The 27,812-nt window shown below is 35.7% G+C and overlaps 1 protein-coding gene across 2 annotated transcripts in view; it reads right to left on the bottom strand.

Annotated features, from left to right (window-relative positions):
* Positions 1-27,812, bottom strand: part of Klhl1 (kelch like family member 1) — a 339,100-nt gene that overhangs the window by 39,775 nt on the left and 271,513 nt on the right. For both annotated transcript variants that reach the window (XM_059274318.1, XM_059274319.1), the window contains one exon: positions 7,062-7,224. In XM_059274318.1, coding sequence (XP_059130301.1) covers positions 7,062-7,224 — 163 coding nt within the window. The remainder of the gene's footprint in view (positions 1-7,061; positions 7,225-27,812) is intronic.

Here is a 27,812-nt window from a genome sequence, read left to right as displayed (position 1 = left end):
CCGCCCCCCCTCACCTTCCCCTCAGCCCACCCCCCATTCCCACTTCCTCCAGGGCAAAGCCTCTCCCGCGGACTGAGATCAACCTGGTAGACTCAGTCCAGGTAGGTCCAGTCCCCTCCTCCCAGGCCGAGCTAAGCAATCCTGCATAGGCCTCAGGTTTCAAACAGCCAACTCATGCAATGAGCACAGGACCCCATCCCTCTGCCTGGATGCCTCCCAAACAGATCAAGCCAATCAACTGTCTCACCCATTCAGAGGGCCTGATCCAGTTGGTGACCCCTCAGCCACTGGTTCATAGTTCATGTGTTTCTATTTGTTTGGCTATTTGTCTGTGCTTAATCCAACCTTGGTCTAAACAATTCTCGCTCATATAAACTCTCCTCATTCTTGCTAATTGGACTCCCAGAGATCCACCCAGGGCCTAGCCATGGATCTCTGCATCCAGATCCCTCAGTCATTGGATAGGGTGTCTAGCATGACAATTAGGGTGTTTGGCCATCCCATCATCAGAGTAGGTCAGTTCTGGCTGTCTCTCGACCATTGCCAGCAGTCTGTTGTGGGGGTATCTTTGTGTGGATTTCTGTGGGCCTCTCTAGCACTTTGCTTCTTCCTATTCTCATGTGGTCTTCATTTACCATGGTCTCCTATTCCTTGTTCTCCCTCTCTGTTGTTGATCCAGCTGGGATCTCCTGCTCCCCCAAGCTCTCTTTCCCTTGACCCTCGCCCTTCATTACCCCCACTCATGTCTGATTTCTCAATGGAGACTTTGAAAGCCAGAAGGACCTGGACAGATGTAATGCAGACACTAAGAGACCATGGATGCCAGCCTAGACTAATATACCCAGCAAAACTTTCAATCATCAAAGATGGAGCGAATAAGACATTCCAAGACAAAGCTAGATTTAAACAATACTTATCCATAAACCCAGCCCTACAGAAAGCACTAGAAGGAAAATTCCAACTTAAGTAAGTCAGATATACCCTAGAAAACACAGGCAATAGATAAAGCCACAGCAGTAAACCCCAAGGAAGAGAAGTACACACACATCACCACCAAAAAATAACAGGAATGAATAATCATTGGTCATTAATATCCCTCAATATCAAAGGACTTAATTCACCTATAAAAATACATAGGCTTACAGAATGGATACGAAAGCAGGACCCATCTCTCTCTTATCTTAAGAAAACTCTTGTTAGTGGATTCTGTCATGTTTTGTGACATTTCCTCAGAGGGTAAGAGCGCCGCCAAATAACTAACAATGTTGTCTAGTCAATCTTTTGTGTCTCATTTTTCATAACGCATTTATTTTTATGCATTACATACTTTTGTACTTGACACACATTGTACTCTGATATTGGAATGTTTCTCTACTTGACAAGAATCAGACAGTCCATGAGGTTACACCTGTGATAAGAATTAAACTCACTTGTTAGTATACATGAGGTACAGAGTTTGACCCTAAGCATTGTTTAAATAAGGCATGGTGAATCCCAGAAGCAAAAAGTGTCAGGAGACAGAAGCAAAAAGTGTCAGGAGTTGAAGGTTATCCCTAATTCTAAGGCAAATCTGAACCCATCGGCTATTAGAGACCCTGTTTCAAAAATACATTCACTGGAAAACAAAACAAAATATTTTCCCAGGAGATAATGTATTAATCTCCCATCTCAAATAGTAAGATTCACTAAATGAGCAGTTTTCTTTCTCTTCTATTTATTTGTTTTTAAATTTATGACTCTGATATGGATTAAAGCAAATTGAGGTTCTAACGTTAAGAAAAAGAATATCAGTTTTGAATTAAAAAAAATGAATCTTCCCCAGGAAGTATAGTACAGAGATGGGCCTTGAAGATTAAGGAACAGAGGTCATGGTAGATAAGTTACACATCAATTCTCTTTACATTATTCTTAAGCTAAATGTTTCATATTGTATGTAAATTACAATAGCTACCAGAATTACCAAAATGACGTTCCAAGGGAATGGATGAGTGCCTGATGAAATATAAGACTGAGCTGCATTGTTTTGTTATGTTTTTCAGATTCTATAGGGATGGTATCACACATTTAATGAAATTCATGCCAAAGTGAGGTATTGTTTAGACTATATTAGTAGCCATATTGGGAGATGATATAAAATAAGCAAACAATCAGAAAAAAATAAATTTAACTAGAATTCAAACATTCAAATAACAAAATCAAAGTAGTGATAAAAATAGAAAAAACATATACACATATACACTTATATAGCATATCTGTGCTTTATATACACACAGGTATACATTTGGAACTTTGTGGGGTCTAACATTATGATCAAACTCCCTCCTCCCATGTTGCAATATTAGTAAATCTTTGGTTGCATTTTCTTTACCTGCTAAGTAAATCTCTGGCTTTAAATAAATCTAAGGTGACAAATATGAACTATTAACTTAATATACTTTATTATAAGATTATTTCATGGATTCAGTGTTATATTGCATTTGATCTGTCTGAACACATCAATTTTAAACTCTAAGGAATTTTTTTTATTTTTACACAAAAATAGTAGAATAAATAATCTACATTTAAGATGACTGCTTCTTAGTATGTATGATTCTTAATTGAAAGAATTGTAAACATCAAAGATATAACACCTAATATAGAATGACATTGAAGTGATATGTGAAAATAAGAGGAAATCTTCCATTTGCAGGTAGGAGAAAATGCCCAAACAGCTGTCAGAGGTGAGAGAATTCCTAGCTATGATTTTGAAGTGAAAGATTCTCTTGTAATGATTATATTTCTAACGTAAGAAAATCACCTAGACATGAAGAGAGTCATCAAGCTACAGAACACTGAAGCTGTTAAAACACTGTCTAGTTTTAAGAAAAGATTCTCAAATCAAAGCTGCATTGCTTCAATTTAAAAGACAAAGATGATTGCAACTATAATACGAAATCATTCCAAATAGTTTCGTATTTTGAAGGAATGTACGGAGATAAAATACAAACAATTCCAATAAAATAAATTAAAATAACATTAGGTGCTGGAGGCCTTGCTCCACGCGGGTTTGAGGACCTGGAATAGATGTGTGGAGTTGGGACCCAGAGACCTTGACTATCTGCTGTAGTTCAATCAAGTGTCCCCGGAATGCTTGAGCCATCTTTATTTATACAGCATCAATGGTCTGCATGAACAGTTTGACAGCCAGTTTTTACATCCTAAGTTTCTAAAAAATGGGACCAATAATTACCAGTTTGTTTCCTATCTCTTTTGCTTTCCATCTCCCAACTCTCCCACAGGTAACCATTACCTTTTTTACCTATATCTCTATGGTCAGAAGCATAAGTAGTTTTGCAAGCTACAAAGGAACTTGTCTAACTAGGCACACCTAGAGGCAGAAGAGTGTTCCTGATTGGCAGCACATGTGGTTACAGCATCATGCAGGGAGAGAGATAGTTTTGTCTCTTGTGGTTAATATTTGTATCTGGTAGGTTCTGGGTTCTCATGATCAACTCACCAGCCAAAGTTGGATCAATCCATTCTACATTTTTGTACTACTCCATCCCCTCTGTGGGCAAACTAGATTTTTCCATTTATTCTATAGACACCATGACCTGGAAAATTACCCTTAATAGTTGGTGTTGCTTTTCCCTTGTCTTATCTCTATCTCCCTTATGTTCTTTGGGTATTGGCGCAGTTATTAGAAATGAGGGAACAGTGGGTTTCTGTGAATGCTCCTTGTTCCTATTAACTCTTGATATCATCTATTTAATATCATTCCTTTAGAGCTCCTATGGTTAAAATCACTCTTTCCAGAACGGTTATGCAAAAGTGCAATATTAAGTTTCATGGCCTACTGTTATTCATTAACACCAGCAGTATGGCTAGCACGGTGAAGGTAAGGAGAGTACATATTGCATATGCTTGTGGGGGCATACCCAGAATTACACAGTAAACTGTCCACATGCTCTTTCCAAACGGTCAGGATCTCCAGGGGCTTTGCCACAGGAGAGACACTTGTGCTTTCTCAGGCATTGTCCCCTGAAGAAGTTGCATGTCTCCTGCTAATTAGTATCTAACTTTATTATATGGCATGAATGACTATTGGAGTAAAGTGAAATTCCTGAAGATATTATCAACTGGGGCTGAACATTAACTTGTGTAATGAATGCACTTGAAAGGGGGTATCAAAGAAATTGAATAGACATTTAATGTATATTTCAAAAACTGTGACTAGACTCTCCAAGCATGTATTATTATTAGGGCTGGAGAATATTTACTATAAATATACAAAAATTAATATATTTAAAAACAAGCTCATAAGGAAGAATAGCTCTGATACAAGGTAGTTATCAGAACAATCTAAAATAAAATAAGTTGTCATTCAAACACTGATGCCTTTGTATTTCATTGCACATTAATGTAACAAATGAATTAGGATAATGTAGCATACAGAACACCAAATACACAAAGGAGTTCCTCATTGTAGATAAAAATCAAAACACTAAACATGCAAAATGAAGAAAAGATATCAAAATCTCCAAAAAAAAAAAAAAAAAAAAACAGTACCGAGTAAGATAAAAAGGGAGACTTTTAAGACTTTTAAGACAAGTATTAAACATCACTGTTATAAAGGCAAGTACAGACTTTTATTATTGTTTTAGTGTGTGTTTCTCTTCCACCAAAGCATATGGTATGTAAGTAAAAGTCAAAGAGAATAACATAATCTGTTAACAAAATAGTGATTATATTCACATACATAATGTGTTTTCCACTTTAGTTCTGTACACTGATTATATGAACAACCATCTAACATAAAATATTCAAAAATATAAACCACTGTGAATAAGTTGAATCATCTTTGACAACATTGAACATCATTACACACTTACAGAGTGATTGTATTTAAAATAAATACACTGCCATATTCTCAGGAAAGTATTTGAAAGAGCCTACATTTTACTCAAACTGAAATGTGTATTTATCTACAGGTTAAATCTTAAGGATGATTTGGGCTATGTTTTTTTTTTAAATATGAGATTTATACTAAATACAAGTAAAAGTACATCAAAAAGAACCAATCAAGGGAAAATATGAAAATGACACATAAAAAGATTTTCTTTGAATAAAATAGAATATTTAGTATAATATTTTAGTATACTCCCACATGTGCATATGTACTTTTTTAAAACGTTTTTATGCCAAAAATTATCTGAATGTTAAGAGCATGATTTATGCCAAAAATAAACCTGTCTGAAGTAGCTCAAAAGTAATAAAAATACAAGACTATAAATGCATTACCTGGAATCTGTTAAAGTGGAAAGAATTAACAAATATACTATAGCCAAGTGGTGGTGGCACACGCCTTTAATTCCAGCACTTGGGAGGCAGAGGCAGGCGGATCTCAGTGAGTTCAAGGCCAGCCTGTTTTACAGAGTGAGTTCCAGGACAGTCAGGACTGTTACACAGGGGAAACCCTGTCTCGAAAAAAAAAAAAAAGAAAAAAAGAAAAACCCACAAAGAAAACAAACAAACAAAAAACCCAAATATGTTTTAGCTAACAAAATTGTGTTCAGCTTTTAAACAAGACCATGAAATAGTTTGCACAATTGTTCCAGTTTGAGTAACTATCTTAAAAAAAACAAAACAACAACAACAACAAAAACCACTTCATTAGAGCTCTGTAAAGAAGGGGAGATTTTTTTCATCCCCAGTGTAACAGAGAAAAAAGATGAAATAAGGGTATACACAGTGTGAGGAATGATCTATCCGGGAGGGGAGAAGGCAGTGACTGTGGAGCTTTATCACAGATCATTATCTGGCGTGCACAAGAAATTATAGGCAATGCAGTATCTCACATCACCCCAGTCCTAGCATGTATGTATGGCATGAGTTCCCAGACTTGATTCTTTGTCAGATAACACAGTCCTTAGCCAGCAGGATGCCTGCAGTTTACAGTCAGTCAGGTAAATCACAGAAATAATCCAACACAGAGAATGGAGCTTTGGTACCGTCATGAGATATTTGGAGATCAACCATAGTCAGTATGCATAAATACAATAATTTTCAAATTTATAATTACTACATAAAAATCTGCCAGTTACTAGTTACATTTAATTTACTTATATAAACAATTATTTCAACAATGATGAGGAAGGACAATATGCAGAGAACAATGTGCATGGGAAACCTTAAGGCTCAGGTATCTATGCAATAGAGGAAACAAAAAAGATTATAAGAGCCAAAGGTAGAAGGTAATTATAGCAAATAGTGTCTACAACATCAACAGGACCGATGCATGTATGAACTCACAGAAATTGTGACAGCATGGACAAGACCTCAGATGTTCAAACCAGACAAAATTCTCACACTGAAAAGAGGAAGTGGACGCAAAGTTCCACTTCTAATCAAGAAGTTCTTCACAATTAATACCTGCTAGCAAAGAGAAAATCAGATTTTTCCAATGGTGTGACATGGGTATATAAAAAACATCCCATGACTAGAAGTAATTGGCCAACATAAAATGAATTTTATGGTTGTTTATTGTCTTTTCGTGGGCTCTTTAGCTGTTTTGGATTTTTTTATGTGTCTTTTTGGTTTTCTGTTTGTTTACATTTAGATTTTCACTGTGGTGTTTTTCTTGCTATTGGAGAGGGAGAGCTAGCATGATGGATAGGGAGGTGTGGAGGTTCTGAGATGAGTGGAGAAAAAGGAAAATATGACCAAAATATATTGTACGAAAATTTAATAAAAAATTCTGTTGAGTTTTGAGAATTACTAATTTAAGGGTGATAGAAAGACAGGTTGATAAGTGGACAGACTCGTACAATCATACAGTAAAAGTACAATAAACGCAAAATCTTTATTAACTTTTTGAAAGCTACTTAACTATTTTACTCAAAGTTTAGAAATATTCTCATAACATACACTTAATATTCCTTGGATTAACAATTAATATTGGGAAATTTTAGTTTATTTTGTATGGTAAGTATGCATACCTTTATTTGAAAATGATTCTTAAATACTACCACTCAATTATTTTTTTCTTAACCTATTAAAAAATTTCAGAAAAATTTACTCACTTGCCATTCAGTGCTGCTACTCCAACAGTGCTCCGAGCAATGGACATACTGGCTACATATGTCCATTGCTGGCTCTGCGGATCCCACCTTTCCACCGTGTTCAGATAGCTCCAGCCGTCATGGCCTCCCACTGCATAAATAGGCCCTTCAAGCACAGTTACTCCTAAAACATTAGAGAGAAAATAAATAATGTGCTTGGGGTTAACAATATCACATTGTGCAGAGAAAGGGTGTTATGAAATAACATTTGGGGGGATCTTTTGTATCTGTATTGATCACAGAATGTGAAATTTGATTTTCATTGTGTGTGTATCCTTATCCCATTTGATATCAGGATAAAGCTGTCTTTATGAATGAGTTGGGTAGTCTTTCAACCTTTCCTCTTGTGAATGAGTTTTGATGCTGAGGCTATCATACAATTCAGTATGTTTAGCTGACTTGTTTCTTCTGATGATGAAATTTCATACATGATCAAAATATGATGACAATTTCAGTATCTGTGGTATCTGAATCAAACTGATATCCAGGAAATCTTTAGTTGTACTGGTCCTTCCCTTTTAGTACATGGATCCTTTCTATGTGAGACTCATGAAAATGTTAGATCTCGGTATCAGTCTCTTCAGCAGGACTGGAGTCTTGCTACTTTGAACTAGTGTATGAATGTAGGAAGAAGTAAAAATCAATGCTGCCTTTCCTTCTTTTCCCTTTGAAAATTTACAACTCAAGTCCTGACAATTTTCCCTCCTCTCAAGAATCTGCCTTACGTGTTTTATTCTGCTTTAAGAGTTGTACTTTGTAGAAGTCTTACTCAGATCCAAGTGCTGTACTGAGGCCACAGTTAAATTATTTGTTCTAGTGAGCTTTGTTGTTGAGTATATATATATATATATATATATATATATATATATATATATATATATATATATATATATATATATATATGTATATCAACCATAGCATTTTGATCATTGTTTATTTGTGTCTAAGATTTTCCAAAATCTCTACTACCAACACAGGAACATTTCTCATTTTCATTATGTTGTAACTTTCCTCCACTAAGACTTAACTATAGTAATGATCACTTGATATACTGGTGACAGTCATATATATATATATATATATATATATATATATATATATATATATATGACTATATAAAATCACCCAAAATAGAATATATGTATTATAGCCATTCCATATTTTAAAGCTATTAAACTTATCCTTATACCTAAGTCACAAATATGATATAAAAGGAATTCATAAAAGAATATGAATATATGCACACACATGAACTTCCTACCAGATATACAATTTCACAATATAACTATAATATCTGAGGACATGATTTCTCCAAGGTATGGTTGACCAAGGGGACAGATTTTACTGTAGATACAAGGGAGGGTATAACCCAAAGCATCTGGGAGAGTATAGAGCAGAAAGAGAAAAGAGTAGACTGAATATGGCTAGCAGACAGGATGTGGCCCGAAGAGGAGAGTTGTTGGAAGAGTGTTAGAGGACAATAAAGAGATTGCAGGTGACAAAGACCTAGAGAGAGGGGTAGAGACCTAGAGAGAGGGGTCGAAGCAAAGAAGACAAAGGAGAGCACTTGGTGAAGTGGAAAGATTATAGGAAAGGAGAACGTGGAGAGGGGAAGTCCATGAGCTGGAGAAATTTATGTTAGGATACAGGGTCAAAAGATATGGGAAAAGCTGCAGGAAGTTGTGCTCCTGAGTGAGCATGGCAGCCTGCATGATCTTTGGTATGCTAATAGGCACCACAGACAGCCATTCATGACTTCTGACAGTGATGAGGAAATGGCTTCTTTGGTAGAAGGGAATGGCCCCTGAACTGGCAGAGCAGAACTTTCCTTGGATCTGACAACAACCAAGAGAATAACCAGGTTAATCAAATTAGACATCCAGTAAATATTTCAGATATTATATCAATCTGCTGCTGAGAATACTGAGGACTCATAATTCTTCCATACTACTTATAAGATTGTGACTCATAGACATAGCTTCGGAGCTACATTTAGTAATGTTTAGTGCATATATTACAATATCATTTTATGTAAAATTTTAAATATCTTATAAAATAATTATGACTGAAAACAGAGTATGAAAAGTTATGAAAAATAGTAAATGGTTAACATAAATTTAAAAATTTAGATAGGCCATTAAGTCTTTTAACACAATTATATATGAATTTCCTCTTAAAAGTGCTAAGGGGATTTCATTTAGACAGCCTCAATATATGTGCATATTTTAGGAAGCTACAACTGTATTTCCTTACTACCCCTCAAATGGCCCTTAATTAATTAATTAATTAATTAATTAATTAATTTATTTATTTATTTATTTATTTTTTGGTTTTTTGAGACAGGGTTTCTCTGTGTAGCTTTGCGCCTTTCCTGGAACTCACTTGGTAGCCCAGGCTGGCCTTGAACTCACAGAGATCCTCCTGGCTCTGCCTCCCGAGTGCTGGGATTAAAGGCGTGCGCCACCACCGCCCGGCTTGGCCCTTAATTTAAGCCTTCTCTCCTGTATTCCCTTCTTCATCTTTACTCCCCTTTTTCATTTTTGGTGACATTTTCTCTGTGATCTAACAAATAAAGCTTGCCTGAAGATCAGAGTGAAGAGCTAAGCCACTAGTTAACCTTAGAGGCTAGACAGTTGTGGCACACACTTTTAACCCCAGAACTCAGAAGGCAAGGCAGATGTATCTGTATGAGTTCAAGGCCACCCTGGGGTACACAAGATTGATCCAGGCAGTGGTGTCACACATCTTTGATCCCAACACTTGGAATCTCAAGCCTTTGATCCCAGAACTAGGGAGGTGGAGACAGGAAGTGATATGGCTTGCAGACTGAGGAATATAAGGTAAGAGGAAACAGGAGCTTAGTCCCTGTCAGGCTGAAGATTTGGTAGAGGTAAGAAGTCGCTCTAGTGGCTGGTTCCTTTACTGATTTTTCAGCATTTACCTGATATCTGGCTCTGGGTTTTTATAATTAAGACTAATTAGGATTTGTGCCATTTGATCCTTAAAGATATTTTCATCAAATCACACCACTCAGGCTTTAGAAAACGCTACAGAAGTGAAAGCAGAAATATTGTCCTTTGTGTATACACTATGGCTTCCAGTTTGTGTTTTTATGGGATTCCTGAGTGTGTGAATGAGCATGAGTGTGCTTTTGCATCTGTATTTGTTGTGTGTGTGTGTGTGTGTGTGTGTGTGAGTGTGTGTGTGTGTGTGTGCCTTCTCTTGGCCCCTTTTCTTTTTTTTTAAATTGTTTTTATTTGTTTTGTTCTATCCCAATTTTTTATTTTTTGTTTTATCTTATCATATCATATTATATTACATTATATTATATTATGTTATATTATATTATATTATATTATATTATATTATATTATATTATATTGTTTTCCAGTGAGAGAGAAAGGAGGTGGATCTGCATGGGAGGGGAGATGGGGTGGATCTAAGAGGAGTAGAGGTAGGGAAATCCATAATCAGGATCTATTATGTGAGAAAAATAATCTATTTTAAATAAATGGGAAAAAACCAAAAAATTTAAAAATGTTGAGGCTGTATTTACAAACACACATACTTATGTACCAATGTTAATTCAAGATACAGATATATTGAATTTGAGAGTGTGTGGGGGACTCAGGATAAGTTGTCAGCGAGGAGTGGAAATGATATAAGTACAGTACTCATTTATGAAAACCTCACTGCTGTGGGATGGTCTGTATGTCAAATTGCTCTGATTGGTCAATAAATAAAATACTGATTGGCCAGTGGCCAGTCAGGAATTTAGGCGGGACTAACAGAGAGGAGAATGGAGAGAATAGGAAGGCGGAGGGAGTTACTGCCAGCCGCTGCCATGACAAGCAGCATGTGAAGATGCCAGTAAGCAACGAGCCACATAGCAAGGTATAGATTTATGGAAATGGATTAATTTAAGCTATATGAACAGTTAGCAAGAAGCTTGCCACAGCCATACAGTTTGTAAGCAATATAAGTCTCTGTGTTTACTTGGTTGGGTCTGAGTGGCTGTGGGACTGGCGGGTGAGAGAGATTTGTCCTGGCCGTGGGCCAGGCAGAAAAACTCTAGCTACAACTCACTAAACGTATTTAGCTTGTATTCACACATTGATTCCATAACCATATCCTACTTTTTCAAATTATGTCTTGTATATGTGAATTTGGGAATATTATTTAGAATGATGTACCTCAATTCTATGTTGTATATAATGTAGTAGTTGTAGAACTAGTCCACATTTTATTTTAAGAACTAAATAAAGTCGTATAAACAAATTTCAGAAATCTGTCTGGTGCATTTTCATTGCTGTATTTTAAGTTTTTTGAAGATTATGGGATAGTAATATATCAAGAACTAATGTTTTATAATCAAATTTCTTCACTCTGAATATTATAGTCATTGAATAAATAATGGTGAAGGCCTGTTGAAAACTTAAATATCACCAATGCACTTTATTACTCCTGAGGGATCTGTATTTGATGAAAAGTTAATGAAAATAACTGAAGGAATTGCACACTGGATAAGAGCACTGGCTGTTCTATTGGAGGCCCCTGGTTCACATCTAAACACTCACATGGGGGCACAGGGCCATCTGTAACTCCAGTTTCCGAAGGCTCCAATAAGGTCTAGTGGCCTACTTAAGCAGCAGACATTCAAGAGGCACACAGAAATAAATACAGGAAAGTATCCATATACATCAAATTAAAATCGTCTTACATTGTACGAAGACACGCTCTCTCTAAAGATTTGCTAAATTAATATTTTTGTTTTCAAGGATAGTTATCATGGTGTGTTATACATTCCTTAAAATAAAAATGTTGCATACATGTCAAGAATGGCAACAGTAATATACTCTGATGTTCCAGCCTTCTGAATTTTAGTAGACAGATAAATCATGTGAACTCCACTAGTTATAACTGGAGATCCCTGCGAGGATATCTCTGAATATCAGGGACATGATCCTGATTTCAAAGACACCCAAAATGCTGACAAACAGAAATACAGAACAGAAGAAAATCAAGATGAAATGTAGAGCAGAAGAAAAGCACTAGAACAGGGTAGCCACAGCATGAGTAAATTAACATTTCATTTCTAACTGGATGCTACAGAAATCTAAAACCATGTCCAATATGAATGTACTCACTGTTTGTATGTTTCCACCACTATAGTTATGTCATGGTTGTATGGCTAGAAGTAGTGACAGAGGTCCATTATGTCAAGACATAGAACTCCTTGACCTGGAGTTTTTGCCCGTGACTGGCAATATGCCAGGCCAGATTATTTACAAATGTGTATTGTGATCTGCCACTCTTCTATGTCTTCCTCTCCCTTTATCTTTCTAGGAGTTAGGTTTAGTGCTTCTCTTCACCTGCTTTTGCTTCCTTACTCTGTATGACTTGAAAGCTTTTCCTATATTAAACCTCATGAAGATTTGAAGATATCTTTGTTTTACACTTAGTGAAAACCAATTTAAAAATCTATTAACAAAATGATTATCAATAACTTTGAAAAAAGTGAGGAGATCAGAAAATAAGGGCATTTTCTACGAATTCAATGAGTACTGATTTATGATTTTTTTGAGTTTTCTTGGTACCAGTTATAGTGTTTCTCTTTTTATGTTCTAATTTTATTAATTTGAATCTTCTCTCTTTGGCTTAATTTGGCCAAAAGTTTGTCAATCTTCTTCATCTTTTCAAATAACAAATCCTTCTTTTTGTTTATTCTTTGTAGTGTTCCCTGTTGTTATTTCTTTTATTTCATAAAATTTCAGTCGTGATTTTGATTTTCTTTTCTCACATTCTTTGGGGAGAGGTATTGAAAGTTACTGTTTGTTCAAAGTACATCATTAAGTCATTAATTTGTGATCTCTCAATAGTCCTGATGTAGTCATGTGGTGCTACAATCTTTTGTCTAAGGACTACCATCATTATGTCCCATGGATATTAGTATGCTCTGTTTAAACTAAGACCTCAGTAATTGCTACAGTCTGTGCACAGTAGAATACTATTATCATAACTGCACAACAATTAGTTTAGTTTGTTCCTGATTGTTAGGATCATCTTTGGAATAAGAGACAAAGGGGGTTTGTTGATAAAATATAAAACAACCCCTTTACCTAGGTAAATGACAAAATATAAGATATGCAGAGAGAAAGAGTCTGAAAGCAAAGTAGAGCAAAAACATGATTCAAATTTTATTATTCAGTGTGACAGATAAACCATTAATTTAGCAAATGAGAATATCTGATTATCTCATAATAGAAATTAAGAAGTTAATATAATCTATTAGTAAAGAGATTATAAATTTAGTTGGTATGAGAATAATATCTAAGCTATTATATCTCCTGAATATTGTTTTCTACTTTCTTGCACTAAAACACAAAAAGCTTTTACATATGGCAGTGTAAGTATCATGCAATTCCATGTTTACTTAAATTTAACATATATAAAGAACATAAGAAAAATATTCTTAAATGTTATATTTTTCCATTTCTTTTAAAGAATGAAAGGATGATTAGTTAAATAAATGGAATTCCACATGATTTGCCTGATTATCAACATCTTCCAGAGGAAGAGTCATTTTTCCCAAAGACCTGTATTTAAACCTGGGATGTTATTAAGGAATGCAAGAATGATAAAAATTTATAATTTAAATATGTGCAATCCAGATGTATTATTTAAATTTTTCAACTTGAAAGTGGCCAAAATAAATATATTTTGTGTACACGAGTATTTTTTTTTTTTTTGCAAGTGAATAAATCCACAGACTTGTGGACATGGCAAACATTTGCGTCATTGCCTATCTTCCAGTTACCAGTTTGCCTCATTTAAATTATGAATTCTGTAAGAATTAATTGGATACAATTTAGCAAATTCAGTACTAAATATAGTATTGTTGGTGAGTATGATAAAAGGCTCCTACTTCCAATTCAGTTTTTATCGAACCATTAGATAAATGAGCACAACAGAAATGTAGTTAGGTAATATTCTGCTCATAATCACATCAACATTTATCTGTGGTTGCAAAATGGTTTACCATAACTTTTCCTCATTCCACCTTCCAATATCATTACCAATAAAGTTTCAAGCGTTTTATCATTGGATGTATTACCCTTTCAAATGTTGCCCACTAGCTCATCTGATGAAACTTTACCTTCTATTCATATCTAACTCAGCTGCAGAATTTTTTGTTTTCCATTGTTTAAGTAACCATTTTATTTTGTCTTTATCCTCTCGACTTTGCAGTACTTCACTTATTGAAAGTTTTGATAATATGAAATTACAGACGTACTCAGAATAATTATACATTCAAATTATTTATGTACTAGTGTAATACATGTCTCTTCTACATTCATTATATAATAGTATAATACCACAGTGATGAATACAAATTAATAGATATATATTTTTATTTAATGTAATTTTAGTGCTTCATTGTATTTGTACTCATCTTAAAGTAATTTTAAAAGTAGTGCTGCAGAAAAGGATAATTGCATAATGCACTTACTAAAATTAATTCAATAAATTGTCCTGTCTGACTTATAAGTAGAGTTCTTTATTACATGTTTACTTTTCCAAAATTACTAAATTAAATGAAATTGAGGAAATTACTTTCTATTTGTAACAAATGAAAACAAAGCAGGCTGGTAATGGAAAGCTTATTGATTTTGAAGGCTGATCGTTTACATTTTATTCAATCGTTTACTAGCTTTAAGATTTTTGAAAATATTTTAACTTCTTGTTGTTCATGTTGTCTGTGTTTACTTAGAAGATCTTTTCCTTGCATTGTTTTTGACAATAATGCTCCTCAAGTTTTTAATTCTAATATATGTAACCAATATTTCAGAAATGATCTTGTCTGTTTTAGACTATTTGAAAAATATTTCTATATATTTTTTGAGAAGTGCATCCTTGTGTACTATAAATTTCATTCTATTGTGAAAATCTATTGCTAAGTTTTGATGGTAAGGCCTAACAAATTTCAGAGAAATGCCAAATAAAGTATGAAAAATAAAAATAATAATACCTTAGACACATTTTAACTGATGTTTATTTTAAAATTCTTTTTCACAAAACCCAAAGAAATAAAGGTGGATATTTTTCAAAATGTACCCTAAACACAATCCTCTTTTCTTTGTGTCTAACTCCTAATTCTTTGTTTTCATGAGATAAAGAGAAGTAGAAATTTCAAACAACTGTGATGTAAGTGAGGTTGTGTGTAAGGTACTGTGAGGTAAGGTACTAATACTTTCAGAAATGATGAAGAACTTGGGTGTTGTGTTTCCTCTGGTGAACATGATAAATTTCTGTTAGAAATACTAGTGTCTACAGTTAAAAGGGAATGCTAGAAAATATTGATAACAAACACACAGATCATCGGAGAGGCACTTTGTATTTACTTCAAGTGACTGTTTTGTGTTTGACTGGTTTCCCAAAAAACCAGAAAAAAAGCAAAACAAACAAACAAAACATGTTGTCATGTATCCTGTCTTCTCGTGTTCAAACTCAATAGCGGATCTACACAAGCAGAGTTCTTGTTGGTCAGTGTGTTTCTGCAGAGACCTTGACCTGGGACGAGTAGCTCTACGACAATTTCAAAAAGACACACTCAGCATTGTAACCACAATAACTGTTTATTTCCCATCTTTTAGAATTCCTACAATAAGAATAGCTCTTTCAACACAAAGCATAGACTATGAACTTATGTAAATCACACTTTTATTCCTCTTGTTTTGGCTTGTTGAGTTCAAACATCAAGAGATTATGATAAACTTCACTGAGTTAGAACTCAGTGTGCATAATTTAAAAGCTCCTCGATTATTTGAACCGAAAGCAAGATTAAGAACTGTTGTTAAAGCTATTACCTGGGAACCCGTCAGCCACACAGGCCTGAGAAGCATTTAAGCTAACTGCAGATCTTCACTTCTGTTCTCCCACATCGACCCTCCAGCATCGTCCTCCAGCTTTGTTGAAAACCACCTGATGCAGGTCCCACTCTGTCTTTGCCTCCACCTCTAGCTCAAGCTGCTCTATTCCTCCAAATGTCCACCCTTTCTACTCATCCTTTTGTCTCAGCACCCAACTCTGGAAGGAGATCTGCAGGAACCCTCTGTCCAAGCCTACAGAAAAGCAAGTAGGCTAGTAAAGTAGTCAGGCAAGCTTCAGATCTTGACTCTCCCTTCTTTCCTCCAACTCTTCCCCCAGTTTATTCTTGAACTATATAGCATACTACCTGCGGTTTCCTCTTCTAACTCTCCCTGCCCCCAGGCCCAGGGAACTAAGCAGAGCCTGGGGGAGCACCCCATTTTCCTCACTCCGGTGGACATGCTCAACCCATCACTATCCCTAAGTATTAGCTTTCAATACCTAGATACTCATTGTACACAGAACCTCAAGTGACAAAAACTAGCAGGATCTCAGAAGCATTTCCCTACCAGCATACACCCATCACAAGAAACGGAGAGGATAACAAAAACCAAGAAAGGAACACCTACTGAACAAAGAAAAGAACAGATATCATCACCTAAAAATACAATCTTCCAAATCCCAGATGCTCAAACACCAATTTAAAACAAAATCAGTGACAGCCAGGACAATATGTTCCCACTAGAGCCTAGCAACCTAACTCCAGTAGGCCCTGAGAAATGCTAGAAAGTAATAAAAGTACCTTAAAATAAACTTTATGAATATGATGGTGGTCCATAAAGAGGAAATGAATAAACATCTTAAAGAAATCTGTGAGAACACAACAAAGAGTGGAAAAAATGAATGAAACAATTCAAGACTTAAATGTAGAAATAGAATCAATAAAGAAATAGTAAATGGAGGAAAATCTGGGAATAGAAAATTTAGGAAATTGAACAGGAACTTCAGAGGCAAGCCTCAGCAACAGAATACAGGTGATGGAGAGAGAATTTGAGATGTTGAAGATATGATAGAAGAAATGGATATATCAGTTAAAAAATATCAAATATGTAAAATTCCTGACACAAAACATACAGATTATCTGGTGTGGTGACATTTTATTCGTGCTGAAATGTGGTGATATTTTATTTGTGCTTTGATAAATAAAGCTTACCTGGAGATCAGAGGAAATAGCAAGCCATTTTAAGTAAACACAAAAAAGTCAGGCACTGGTAGCACACACTCTTAATCCAATCACTTAGCAAGCAGGGTCTCTGTGTGTTCAAGGCCATACTAGGGAACAGAGCCAAGTGTGGTGATACATGTCTTTAATCCCAGTACCAACCATAGAGACCTGGAGGTCTGTACAGACAGGCAGTGACAAGGAAGTGAGGTAGCTGGGTTAAGAGCCAATGAGAGGGCAGAACAGCAAGGTAATAAAGGCTTGGGTAAGACAGGAAGTAACACACATTTGGAAGCTGCAGAGCTGGTGAGGTAAAGTTGGCTGGTGGCTATTCCTATTTCCCTGATCTCTGAGGCTTTCCCCACCCCCTATGTTTGGTTCTATGTTTTTGAATTAATAAGACCATTTAGAAATTCGTCTACATTCTAGGACAATATGAAAAGACAAAATCTAAAAGCAGTAGGCATAGAGGAAGGAGAAGAGAAACCCAGGCTAAAGACCCATATAATATTTTCAATAAAATCATATAAGAAAATGTTTATAACCTGAAGGACATTGCCTATAACGATTCCCAAATCATAATGAACATAAAATATATTAGACTAGAAAATAAAATATCCCTGGCACATAAAAAGTAGAAAACAAACTTTTAGAACAAAGAAAGACTATTAAAAGGTACTAATGGAAAAGACAAAATGTATGCTAAAGAGTGTGTCTCTGCATCAACATCTTTTTCTTGTGTCTTTTTTTCTATTTGTTTGTTTTGTATATTCCTAAGAATACAATGGCAATAATGGATGATTTAGAGTCCAAGTTAATAGTCTTGAATATTGATGAGAAATTTTTTTATCAGGTCACACTGAGAGAGATAATAGGTATCTGAAAGAAGCTGGCCTGATGATCTAGGTGATGAATATTTGAAAAATATCTGTAACAATGAAGTAAGAAATACATATATTCTATAGATATATGCTGTAAAAATATGTGTAAGAAATCTGAAAAAAAATCTGTAGAATTCAAAAATTTTGATGTGCAGGTATGTTTACCTTCAGTCTTTAATAAGTTAAGGAAAAAGAAATCAAATAATGGGACAAATAAGCAAATAAAAAATTAAAATCAAACTAGAAAGCAATGAAACAAAACTTTTCCAATATCACAAATAATTCTAAAATACCTAACCATGCCAATGAAGTTCAGACATTTAATAGAGGGATGATAAAATATCTTTCTGAGAGGACTGGCATGCAGAAAATAATACCTAATGAAGAATAGTGCAGTAAGAATCTTTTGGTTGTTCCTACATTTATTGACTGACTGAATTCTCCAAGTAACAAGGATAAAGACTTTAAAATAACAGATTTGTGTTATGAATAAGAGAGCGATAGTCCAAATTAAGACAGTTAAAATAATAAAAATTATAAAGAAATAATATCAGAATAAATCATGTTAGTCTAAATATGCAACGTAAAAATGTCATTTATTAAAATAAAACAATTTTCTGATTGGGTCCACACACGAAAATAGTCACATCATATTTTAAGCCAAAATCTGTAAAATGATAACTACTTGCACAAACACGTAACGGTTTGTTTATACAAAACATTGTACTAGAAATGATAGAAATAGGGCTGTAGAGATGGCTTAGCCATTAAAGGCTAGTCTCACAAACAAAAACATAAGAAATGATAGAAATATAAACACAGCCTGAAATGTAAACATATATTTGATTTGAAAATAAATATAAATATAAATATAAACATTGATTTGAAAAAGATACAGAAAAATATTGATATTTGAGTAACTGAAATTAATTAAAATACTTTTGACTGAATCGATGTGTGAAACCTTACACAATTTAAACAAAAAATGTTCAATTTTGAGATACAGAAAATAACTGCTTAACAAGTAACAAAATAGAATCAAAATATTTAGATGAAATTAGGAAGAGTCCATTAGTTTTTAAGGTTAAAATAAATGACACTCAAAATAAATTTATGTGTTTATTATAATTATATTACTAAAGTTTGACCAGATAACTGGTGTCATGATATCTTTGTCAGATTTACAATATTAAGTTGAAAACTAATCCAAATTAATAGGAAAGAATGTGTCATTATATACTCAACAATTCACTAAGTATAAAAGAAAATAAATTCATAGTGCTACAAAGCAAAAGGGCTAAATTTGTGGATGCCTAGGTTGAAGACCTAATTTTTGCCATATTATTATGCAAATTGACAGGTTACTAAGACGACATGAGTTCTTAGGTATCAGGTCATCATGATATCTTTGTAAGAGAAAATAAAGATGTACGTTGTCAACTCAATTAAAGAATGTTTTAGAAGGTATGTGTCACTAAGCCATGAAGAAGACATCTTTAGGAGCATCAGCAGCTGCAGTATTTTTTCCCACTTTCTGGTCTGTGAAAATAAGCAGGTGCTGTTCAATTCAACTAGTTATGACATCTTATTACAGTAGCTTAAATTGGACCTTGTATAAGAAAGTGGTCTTTATAAAAACTGATTGACATCAAGGCACTTAAAAATTTCATTACAAAATTGATCTCAATTATAAAATTTCAGGGAAGCAAATAGTATAAAATAATTGAAACAGAACCAAATATCTAACGTTAGAATCTAATTATGAACACAATAGCTCACAGCTTTATAACAAACTACTTTAGAGAACTCATCATCTCAACTGCAATAGCAATGCATTTAAGAAAAGCATGAGTATGGGAGGGCAGAGGACATTATACACTGGGTCACAGTAGACTGATCCTGAATGTGACCTGATATGAAAGAGAAGAAAGGAGAAAAAGCCACATCTTGATTCAACAAAACAAAAGCCCTAAAAAGAAGATGCAATACACTATGTATTTGCAGTGCTTTTTTTATATTCATATGGGTATAAAGAGACAGTGTGTTGTTTTATTTATAAAGATGAACTATCCCTCTTCAATATAGCATGTATAATTCTCTACAGTCATCCACATACGAACACACAGGTATGGGTTTTCCAATACATGCAACATTTTTTCTTACACTATCATGTATAATGTTGAAAGAAATTCCTAATGGTACTTGAAATGTTTTATGGACTAAATGCGTCTTTTCAAATTTGGTGTATTAAACATTAAACTTCATTATGTTTGTCTTAGAAGGGAAGACAGCAAAGCCTGGGTGATAAGATCACTTATAAAAAAAAGGCCAGTGCTGTGAAATATTCCTTTACACTGTGTGAATATATGTCATTGTGACTGGTTTGATAAGAAGCTGACTGGGCAATAGCTGAACAGAATAAGGTTAGGCAGGAAAGTCAGACTAGGAGAATGCTGGGAGGAAGAAAGGCTGGATCCAGCCAGATGCAGAGAAAGCAGGAGATGAATTGCCATGTTAATAAAGGTACCACCATGTGACAGAATTTAAGCAAGGAATATGGGTTAACTTAAAATGTAAGAGCTAGTTAGTAATAAGCCTATTAGCAAGGCATTTATAATAATATAAATATATGCCTCTGTTTTAATTATTTGTGAATGGGCAGGGAGAGAGTAACTTCTGCCTATAAGCCAGTCCTTGCTCTCTCTATATATATTTGAGACTACAGGTAGAACATAATCATCTATAAACTAGAGTAAGTTCTTCCTGTAACCTGACCTTACTTATAGCCTACCTTTGAATTTGCAGTTTCCACAATTGTGAGGAAAATGTTTTTTGTTTTTTGTTTTTATTTTGTTGTTGTTATTTGAGTCTCTTGGTCTATAATATCCTTTTCTTTTTTTTTTTTTTTTTGGTTTGTTGAGACAGGATTTCTCTGTATAACTTTGCGCCTTTATAATATTCTTTTCTAACAGCCACATTTAACTAAGACAATTTGATTAAAATTTAGTAAGTTGAAAATAGATGCTATAATATTGTGCTATATGTACTGACTCTTAGCTAATTTAGGAAAATTATAAAGCTTCAAATCATATTTAGTTAGAATTCTTTTTTGAAAAGAAGAAAAACACCATCCTGCTATGTAACTGAAATAGAAAAATGGAACTACAAACTAATCTCTTCCACTGAACTCCAATGTGATCCAGACACTTGTTTGATCTTGTATCACTACCCAACACTCTCTCACTCTCTGAGGGTATTTTACACAAAGGATATGCTTGGTTTTCTTCACCTTTGAACATTTGGAAGAATTTCTGTAGTTTATCCAAACAGATTCTCTTTTGGTGAGATCTGTATGATCACCATTCTTTGGCTTTAAATTATAATATTAAAAATATTAAAAAAGACTGTGAGCTATTACATAACCTCTTTTATACTTTTCAAGAATCAGCTTTCAACAAAGATCAAGACACTATGATAAATAGTCTTTGCCATGCTCTTGCCCAACCACCATGAAGTTCATATGATCTGGATAACTGCAGTGCCCTGTGGTTATGTGTGTAGCCACAGATGAAACAAAAAAGTTCACGTTTGCACAAAATATGTGGGAGAATTTAAAATACCTAAAAATATCTGTATAGCTGTTTCACACAATACTCAACCATTATACAGTTTTAATTTTTCATACTTTCAATTATCAGAGAACATTTTGTCTAAAGTTCCTAGAAAAGCTATATTTTTGTTAGAGATTCTATAAAACTATTTAATTAGAATTTCTGGTTGTGGAAAATAGAGATGCAGCAGGCCAATGGTAAGGTTTTCTTTGGCTAGCTTGAGTCTACATATTAGCATTCATTGCCCACTTCTGTTTCCGATCTAACATTCAAATATCAGATAGAACTTAAGAAACATATTAATTTAGACTTCTAGCTTCCACCATTCCCAAAGCTAAGTATACTGGATAATATTGAAAACTAATTGCAGAGGCCTCCTTGCTTTGCTATAACCTGTCGGGCAATTTTCAGAAACTATTTTAATTCAGTTTCTATTAATCTAAACACATCTCTTTTTCCTTTCAAATATATATACTATCCATAAATTATTCTAAAATATCAATTTCTTTTATGGAATTTAAGGTACATAAACATAAAGACAGATACTAAAGAGTAGTCCCTTTTCATCTCAGGGGGCTGAGAACAGGACAACTCCCAATCCTAACCACCATATATTCATTAGGAAAGCCTACCAAGAGAAAAAAAATTAAAAAAAATACATATGAATAAGGACAGTGAGAAAATATGAAAACTCTAGGACAGATTTGCCATGCCAAATTGGCAATAGTCATTAAATAAAAGGAATAAAAATGCGTTAGAGACAGCTAGATATGAATGCAGAGTTTGAATGTGTTTTTTGGCTTGGTTGCTGGGACCCAAACTCTAGAAATTCCTTTTTGTGTCTAAGTTCCTGATGAGTGATTTCTAAAGACAGAAATTTCTGAAGTAAGAAATCAATGTCCATGGATAAAGTTACAAATGTTGCCGCCATCCCTACTGTGGTACTGTATCTGTGTTTTCCACCGAGTGTGACTCTTAGGATCGACTCTAGCAATGTGTCTCAGGAGGTATGCAATTTGGATTCAAAGTTTCATTCTCTTTCAACAGGCATTCTTGGAGGATTCATCTCCTATTGTGTGCCAAGTAGATTCCTATTGTATTCCAAGGCTCTAAAGAGCTATGCTAACAACTAGGCAGGGCTCTCTGTTAGAATGGTGTCTCACTACTGCTCTCACTATGTTCTGAAAGCAGGTTTTCTTCTCTCTGTCTCTCTCTGTCTCCCTCTCTCTCTCTGTCTTTCTCTGTCTCCCTCTCTCTCTCTGTCTCTCTCTGTCTCCCTCTCTCTCTCTGTCTCTCTCTGTCTCCCTCTCTCTCTCTGTCTCTCTCTGTCTCCCTCTCTCTCTCTGTCTCTGTCTCTCTCTGTCTCTGTCTCTCTGTCTCTGTCTCTGTCTCTGTCTCTCTCTCTCTCTCTCTCTCTCTCTCTCTCTCTCTCTCTCCCCCTCTCCTTCTCTTCTCTGTTTTTGCTATTGTTGTTTTTGGCGGTTTGGTTTGGTTTGTAGACCAGACAGGCCTTGAACTCACAGAGATCCTTCAGAATGCTGGCATTAAAGTCATGCAATACCGTGCCTAGCCTCCTTTCTCTTTTTAAAATGACCTTTATGTTTGTTACTGAAACATTGCAGGTTTTCCAAGAATCTCTGCATAAGCGAGACGGTTGTGTAGCTAGATCTGCTTAAGGGGCCCCCTGGCAGTAGGATCAGGAACCATTCCTCATGCATGAGCTGGCTTTTTGGAGCCCACTACCTGTGGTAGGACACCTTGCACAGCCTTGAGGCAAGGGGAGGGGCTTGGACCTGCCTCTACTGACTTCCTATGGGAAGTATGACCTTCATGTAGGAGGGAATGGGGCATGGATTGGAGGGGGAAGCTGGAGGGCGGGGGTGGGGGGTGGGGGGGAGAAGAGGAGGATCTGTGACTGGTATGTAAAATGAATAAACAACTTCTTAACAAAAAAAAAGAAAGAAAGAAAGAAAGAAAGAAAGAAAGAAAGAAAGAAAGAAAGAAAGAAAGAAAGAAAGAAAGAAAAACGAAAAGCCGAACTCTTGCTCGGGCTGTTAGTAAGTGTCCTCTTTAGGAGAGGATAGCCCACCCTATCTTTGCCTATGTCGATATTTGAAATGAGCCTCTGGACATTCTCCTGTTCCACTTTTAAAGCTTTGACTTTACTTTCCTGTTAATACAATGGATTTTCAGGCATCCCCAACCTCTTATGATACTGTTACACATTTTCCCCGGTTTATTCCCTTGGGATTCTAGGAACTCACGCCTAGGTGTTATCTAACATTTTTTTTTTTTTTTATTTTTGTCTCGGGAATAGGTTTCTTAAAATTGTTTATCTGTTGCAGAAGTATGTGTCCACTTAAAATAATAAAAAACACAGTCACATTTTAAGGAAATAGAAAATCAAATCTAACATGCTTTCCTTGAGGTGCCCCATCTATGCCTTCATCATTCTACAATAACTTTTGATCACGTTCAGTGGAACACATTCTTAACAAAAATTATTAAGTATCCAAGACGATTTTATCATTTTCTGTTGAAAAACATGGAAACTCTTTCTTTAGTATTACAAGGAAATATTGAAGAGTAAAACCAGGGAAAGCCAGACATCAGTTGTCACTGAAATGATTTTGGCTGGAGTTTCCCTCTATAGGATGTTCCCAACATTGTGTTGCCAGGCTAGCTGTGATTGCTCCAGCCTTCCTCCTGTGCAGTGGGAACTTGCAGAAAGACTGACTGCTCCACTGAGTTTTTATTAATGAGCCAAATTAAACTTGTAGTGGCATGAAGTATGACATACTGCTGCTGAAAACTGCAAATATTTTTCCACTGTAAGAATAAAACTAAAGAAAAACATCAGTTTAATGTAATATATTGCATAATACTCGTCCTCAAGCTTCATTCCAAGTTATATCTATGACTAGTAGATTCATAAATTATTCAAATAGGTAAAATAGAATACTTGCAATGCAATAGAATTTAACATCATTTTTTATATTATTGTAATGTATCCTTCACTGAGGCAAATTCTCCCACTTTGTTAAAAGTATTTGAAACACATCCATTCTTCAACTCTTTATTTAAATCTACAAATCAATCATTTTCTTTCTCACCAAGTTGCAGAAAATGCAATAACCAGTTGGTAATAGTGTGTGTGGTCTATTCTAATTTGCTTTTTCTTGTTGTGATAAACACCAGACATAAAAGGTACCAGGGGAGGAATGTGTTTATTTCATCTTATAGGTTATAGTCAACCATCTAGGAACACTAGGACAGGAATGCAAGACAGGAGCTTGGAGCAAAAACCAACAAATAATATTAACTACTGGGTTGCTCCTAATTCATACAGCTGAGGCTCACTTGTGTAGATGTAACCAACTGTCTTATTAAATAAGAAACACAGAACCAATGCAAAGAAAAAAGCCAAGACGTCAGAGCTAAGAGCTAAAAACCTTACCCTTCCTCTCGTGGTGGTCCTACCTCTCCAAAAGAGACCTACTTCCCGTGTCTGTCTTTTTTATAGAGTTTCTGTTCTGCCTTCTCATTGGTTGTAAACCCAACCACATGACCTCCTAGTCACTGCCTGTCTGTACAGACCTCCGAGTCTTCTATGGTTGGTTTTGAGATTAAAGGCATGTGTCTCCAATGCTGGCTGTATCCTTGAACACACAGAGATCTACCTAGCTCTGCCTACCAAGTTCTGGGATTAAAGGCATGCACCACCGCCGCCCAGCTTTCCTATGGCTTGCTAATAGCTCTGACCCTGGGCAACTTTATTTATTAATATACAAATAACATTTTAGTACAAACAAAATATCACCATACACTTGCACAGAAATGACATGACCCATAGTGGGCTAGTCCCTCCCTCCGACATCAATCGACCATCAAAAAAAAAAAATGTTTGACAGGCCTATCTGGTGGAGGGTATTCCTCAGTTCAAGTTATGTCTTCCAATGTTGTCAGGGACAAGGACAGACTCTCTAGTTAGTGGAAAAATACAGACCCCCATAAGACAGGGAACTAGATCATCTTATAGTCAGGTTGCCTAGCAACAGGACATTGAGGCAGAGCCCTTGACCCTTTCACCCTGTAAACATCCTATGCAAATATCCTGTTAGCTTGCCCCACCTTATGCAGATGACAGCTTCCTGCTCCCCCCACCCTGCAGGAACTATATAAACCCTCTTGGAGAAAAATAAAGTTGCACCTTGATCAGAATCTAGACTTGGTGAATTTCCTTGTATCTCCTGTCACTATCATTCCATCCTTAGGGTGGTCGAGAACCCACTGAAGCCCTGCAGGCAGGGCACAATGTGACTCAAGGTTAGTGTCTAGTTGACAGTTGAGGTTAACTAGATACATTGCTTTCTAAGTTCCATTAAGGAAAGAGGATGTATGTCTTCTAAGACATTGCAGAATCACTTAGTACAAGGCTTCTTTTTCCTGGTTAATCTTTGCATCTCACAAAGGACCTACAACTGTGATTTAGATCTAGTGGTCGCCAGTTTTATGCATGTAAACTAGAACAAGAATTCAACAATTGAAAATAAAGGAAGAATGAGAGATTCTGTTAATTAAGCAAATTCAAATCTAGAATAATGTCATGTTCTGTTGTTTGAAGTGACATATATAATACCACTAATGACATAGAATATTTAGGGCAGTAGTGTAAAAGAAAAGGGGGAAAAAAAAACAAGCTTTCATAAAATTTCCTGGTCTGTGGGCAGTGGTCCAGAGGGTGCCTAGATTGGTCTACTCTGGTGACCAGTCTAGCGAATAACCTAGCTGTCATCATAAAGCCTTTGTCCAGTGACTGATGGAGGCAGATGCAGAGATCCACGGCCAGGCACCAGGCTGAGCTCTGGGAATCCAATTGATGAGAGAGAGGACGGATTCTGCAGGTGGGGACATGCAGAGATAACCAGCCACAATAGTGGAAGCCTATGAACTGTGGACTGGTGGCTGTGGAGTCCCCAAGGGATTGGACTAGGCCTTCTGGATATGGAAGATGGTTGTTTGGCTTGAACAAACTGGGGCAGGGGGGTGAGGAGGGCAACCAGGCAGGGGGATAGGGATCAGTCCCTGGTGCATGGGCAGGCTTTTGGGAATCCAGTGCCTGTGGTGTGATGCCTTGTGTAGCCTTGGTGCAATGGGAAGGGGCTTGGACCTGCCTGGGCTCAGTGTGCAGGACTCTGCTGACTCCCCATGGGCGACCTTGATTTGGGGGATGTGGGGATGTGGGGAGGCTTGGGAGAGAGGGCTGAGGAGTAGGAGAAGGGAGGAAGTGAGATCTGTGGGTGGTATGTGGAGTGAGCAGAAAATTTCTTAATAAAGAAAAATGAAAAAAAATGAAACTGTCTCAGTTGAATTGTAAGATCTGGCATTGTTTTGATTCATAATATTCATTAAGTAAATTCTTTTATTTTAATTTTAAAAAATATTAAGTGAAAATACTGTAGTTAAGAATCTAAGTGGCTGTATAGATAGATGGATACATAGTTAATAGCACATTTCAACTCTTATAGAAGACTTTAGTGTGGTCCCCAACATCCATGCTGTCTACTCACAGTCACCTGTAACTTTCACTCCCAGAGAACTTATATTTCTGTCCTCTGTGGGCGCCTGCACTCACATACACATACCACACACAAACACACACATATTCACACAATTTTAAAAAAATAAAGTAAATTATTCCAAGACTTCATATTGTATTTAAGACATTTTTCTGGCTATTTAGAAGGAAAATGTCATATTTAACTCAATGTTTACATATATGATATGTGTGAGAGTGCATGCCCACACATGACCTCTGTACTCAGAGAACATCTTTAGGCAGTTCATTCTCTTCTTCCATCCTGGTAGATGCAATTACTTCTGTCAACCAAGCCCTTTTGCTAGCCAATTCCTTATGTAAGATGGATTTTTTTCAATTTTTTCATTTAAGTGTCCCATTGTCCCAGTAAATGAATGAATTCCCTCTCACTCACTGTGTATCTGTGGTGAGTGTGACCTTGGAATTATAGTCATGAAATGCCATAAAACATTTGTTTTGCACAGTGTTTGGGATCAAATAGGATGCTCCGTGCATGCCAAGCAAATTCTATACCAACTGAAACATATCCTA

This window comes from Peromyscus eremicus, chromosome 9 (assembly GCF_949786415.1).
Source record: "Peromyscus eremicus chromosome 9, PerEre_H2_v1, whole genome shotgun sequence".
Lineage (NCBI taxonomy): Eukaryota > Metazoa > Chordata > Mammalia > Rodentia > Cricetidae > Peromyscus > Peromyscus eremicus.
The sequence above is the reverse complement of the archived record's forward strand: the minus strand, read 5'-3'. Positions and strand labels throughout refer to the sequence as shown.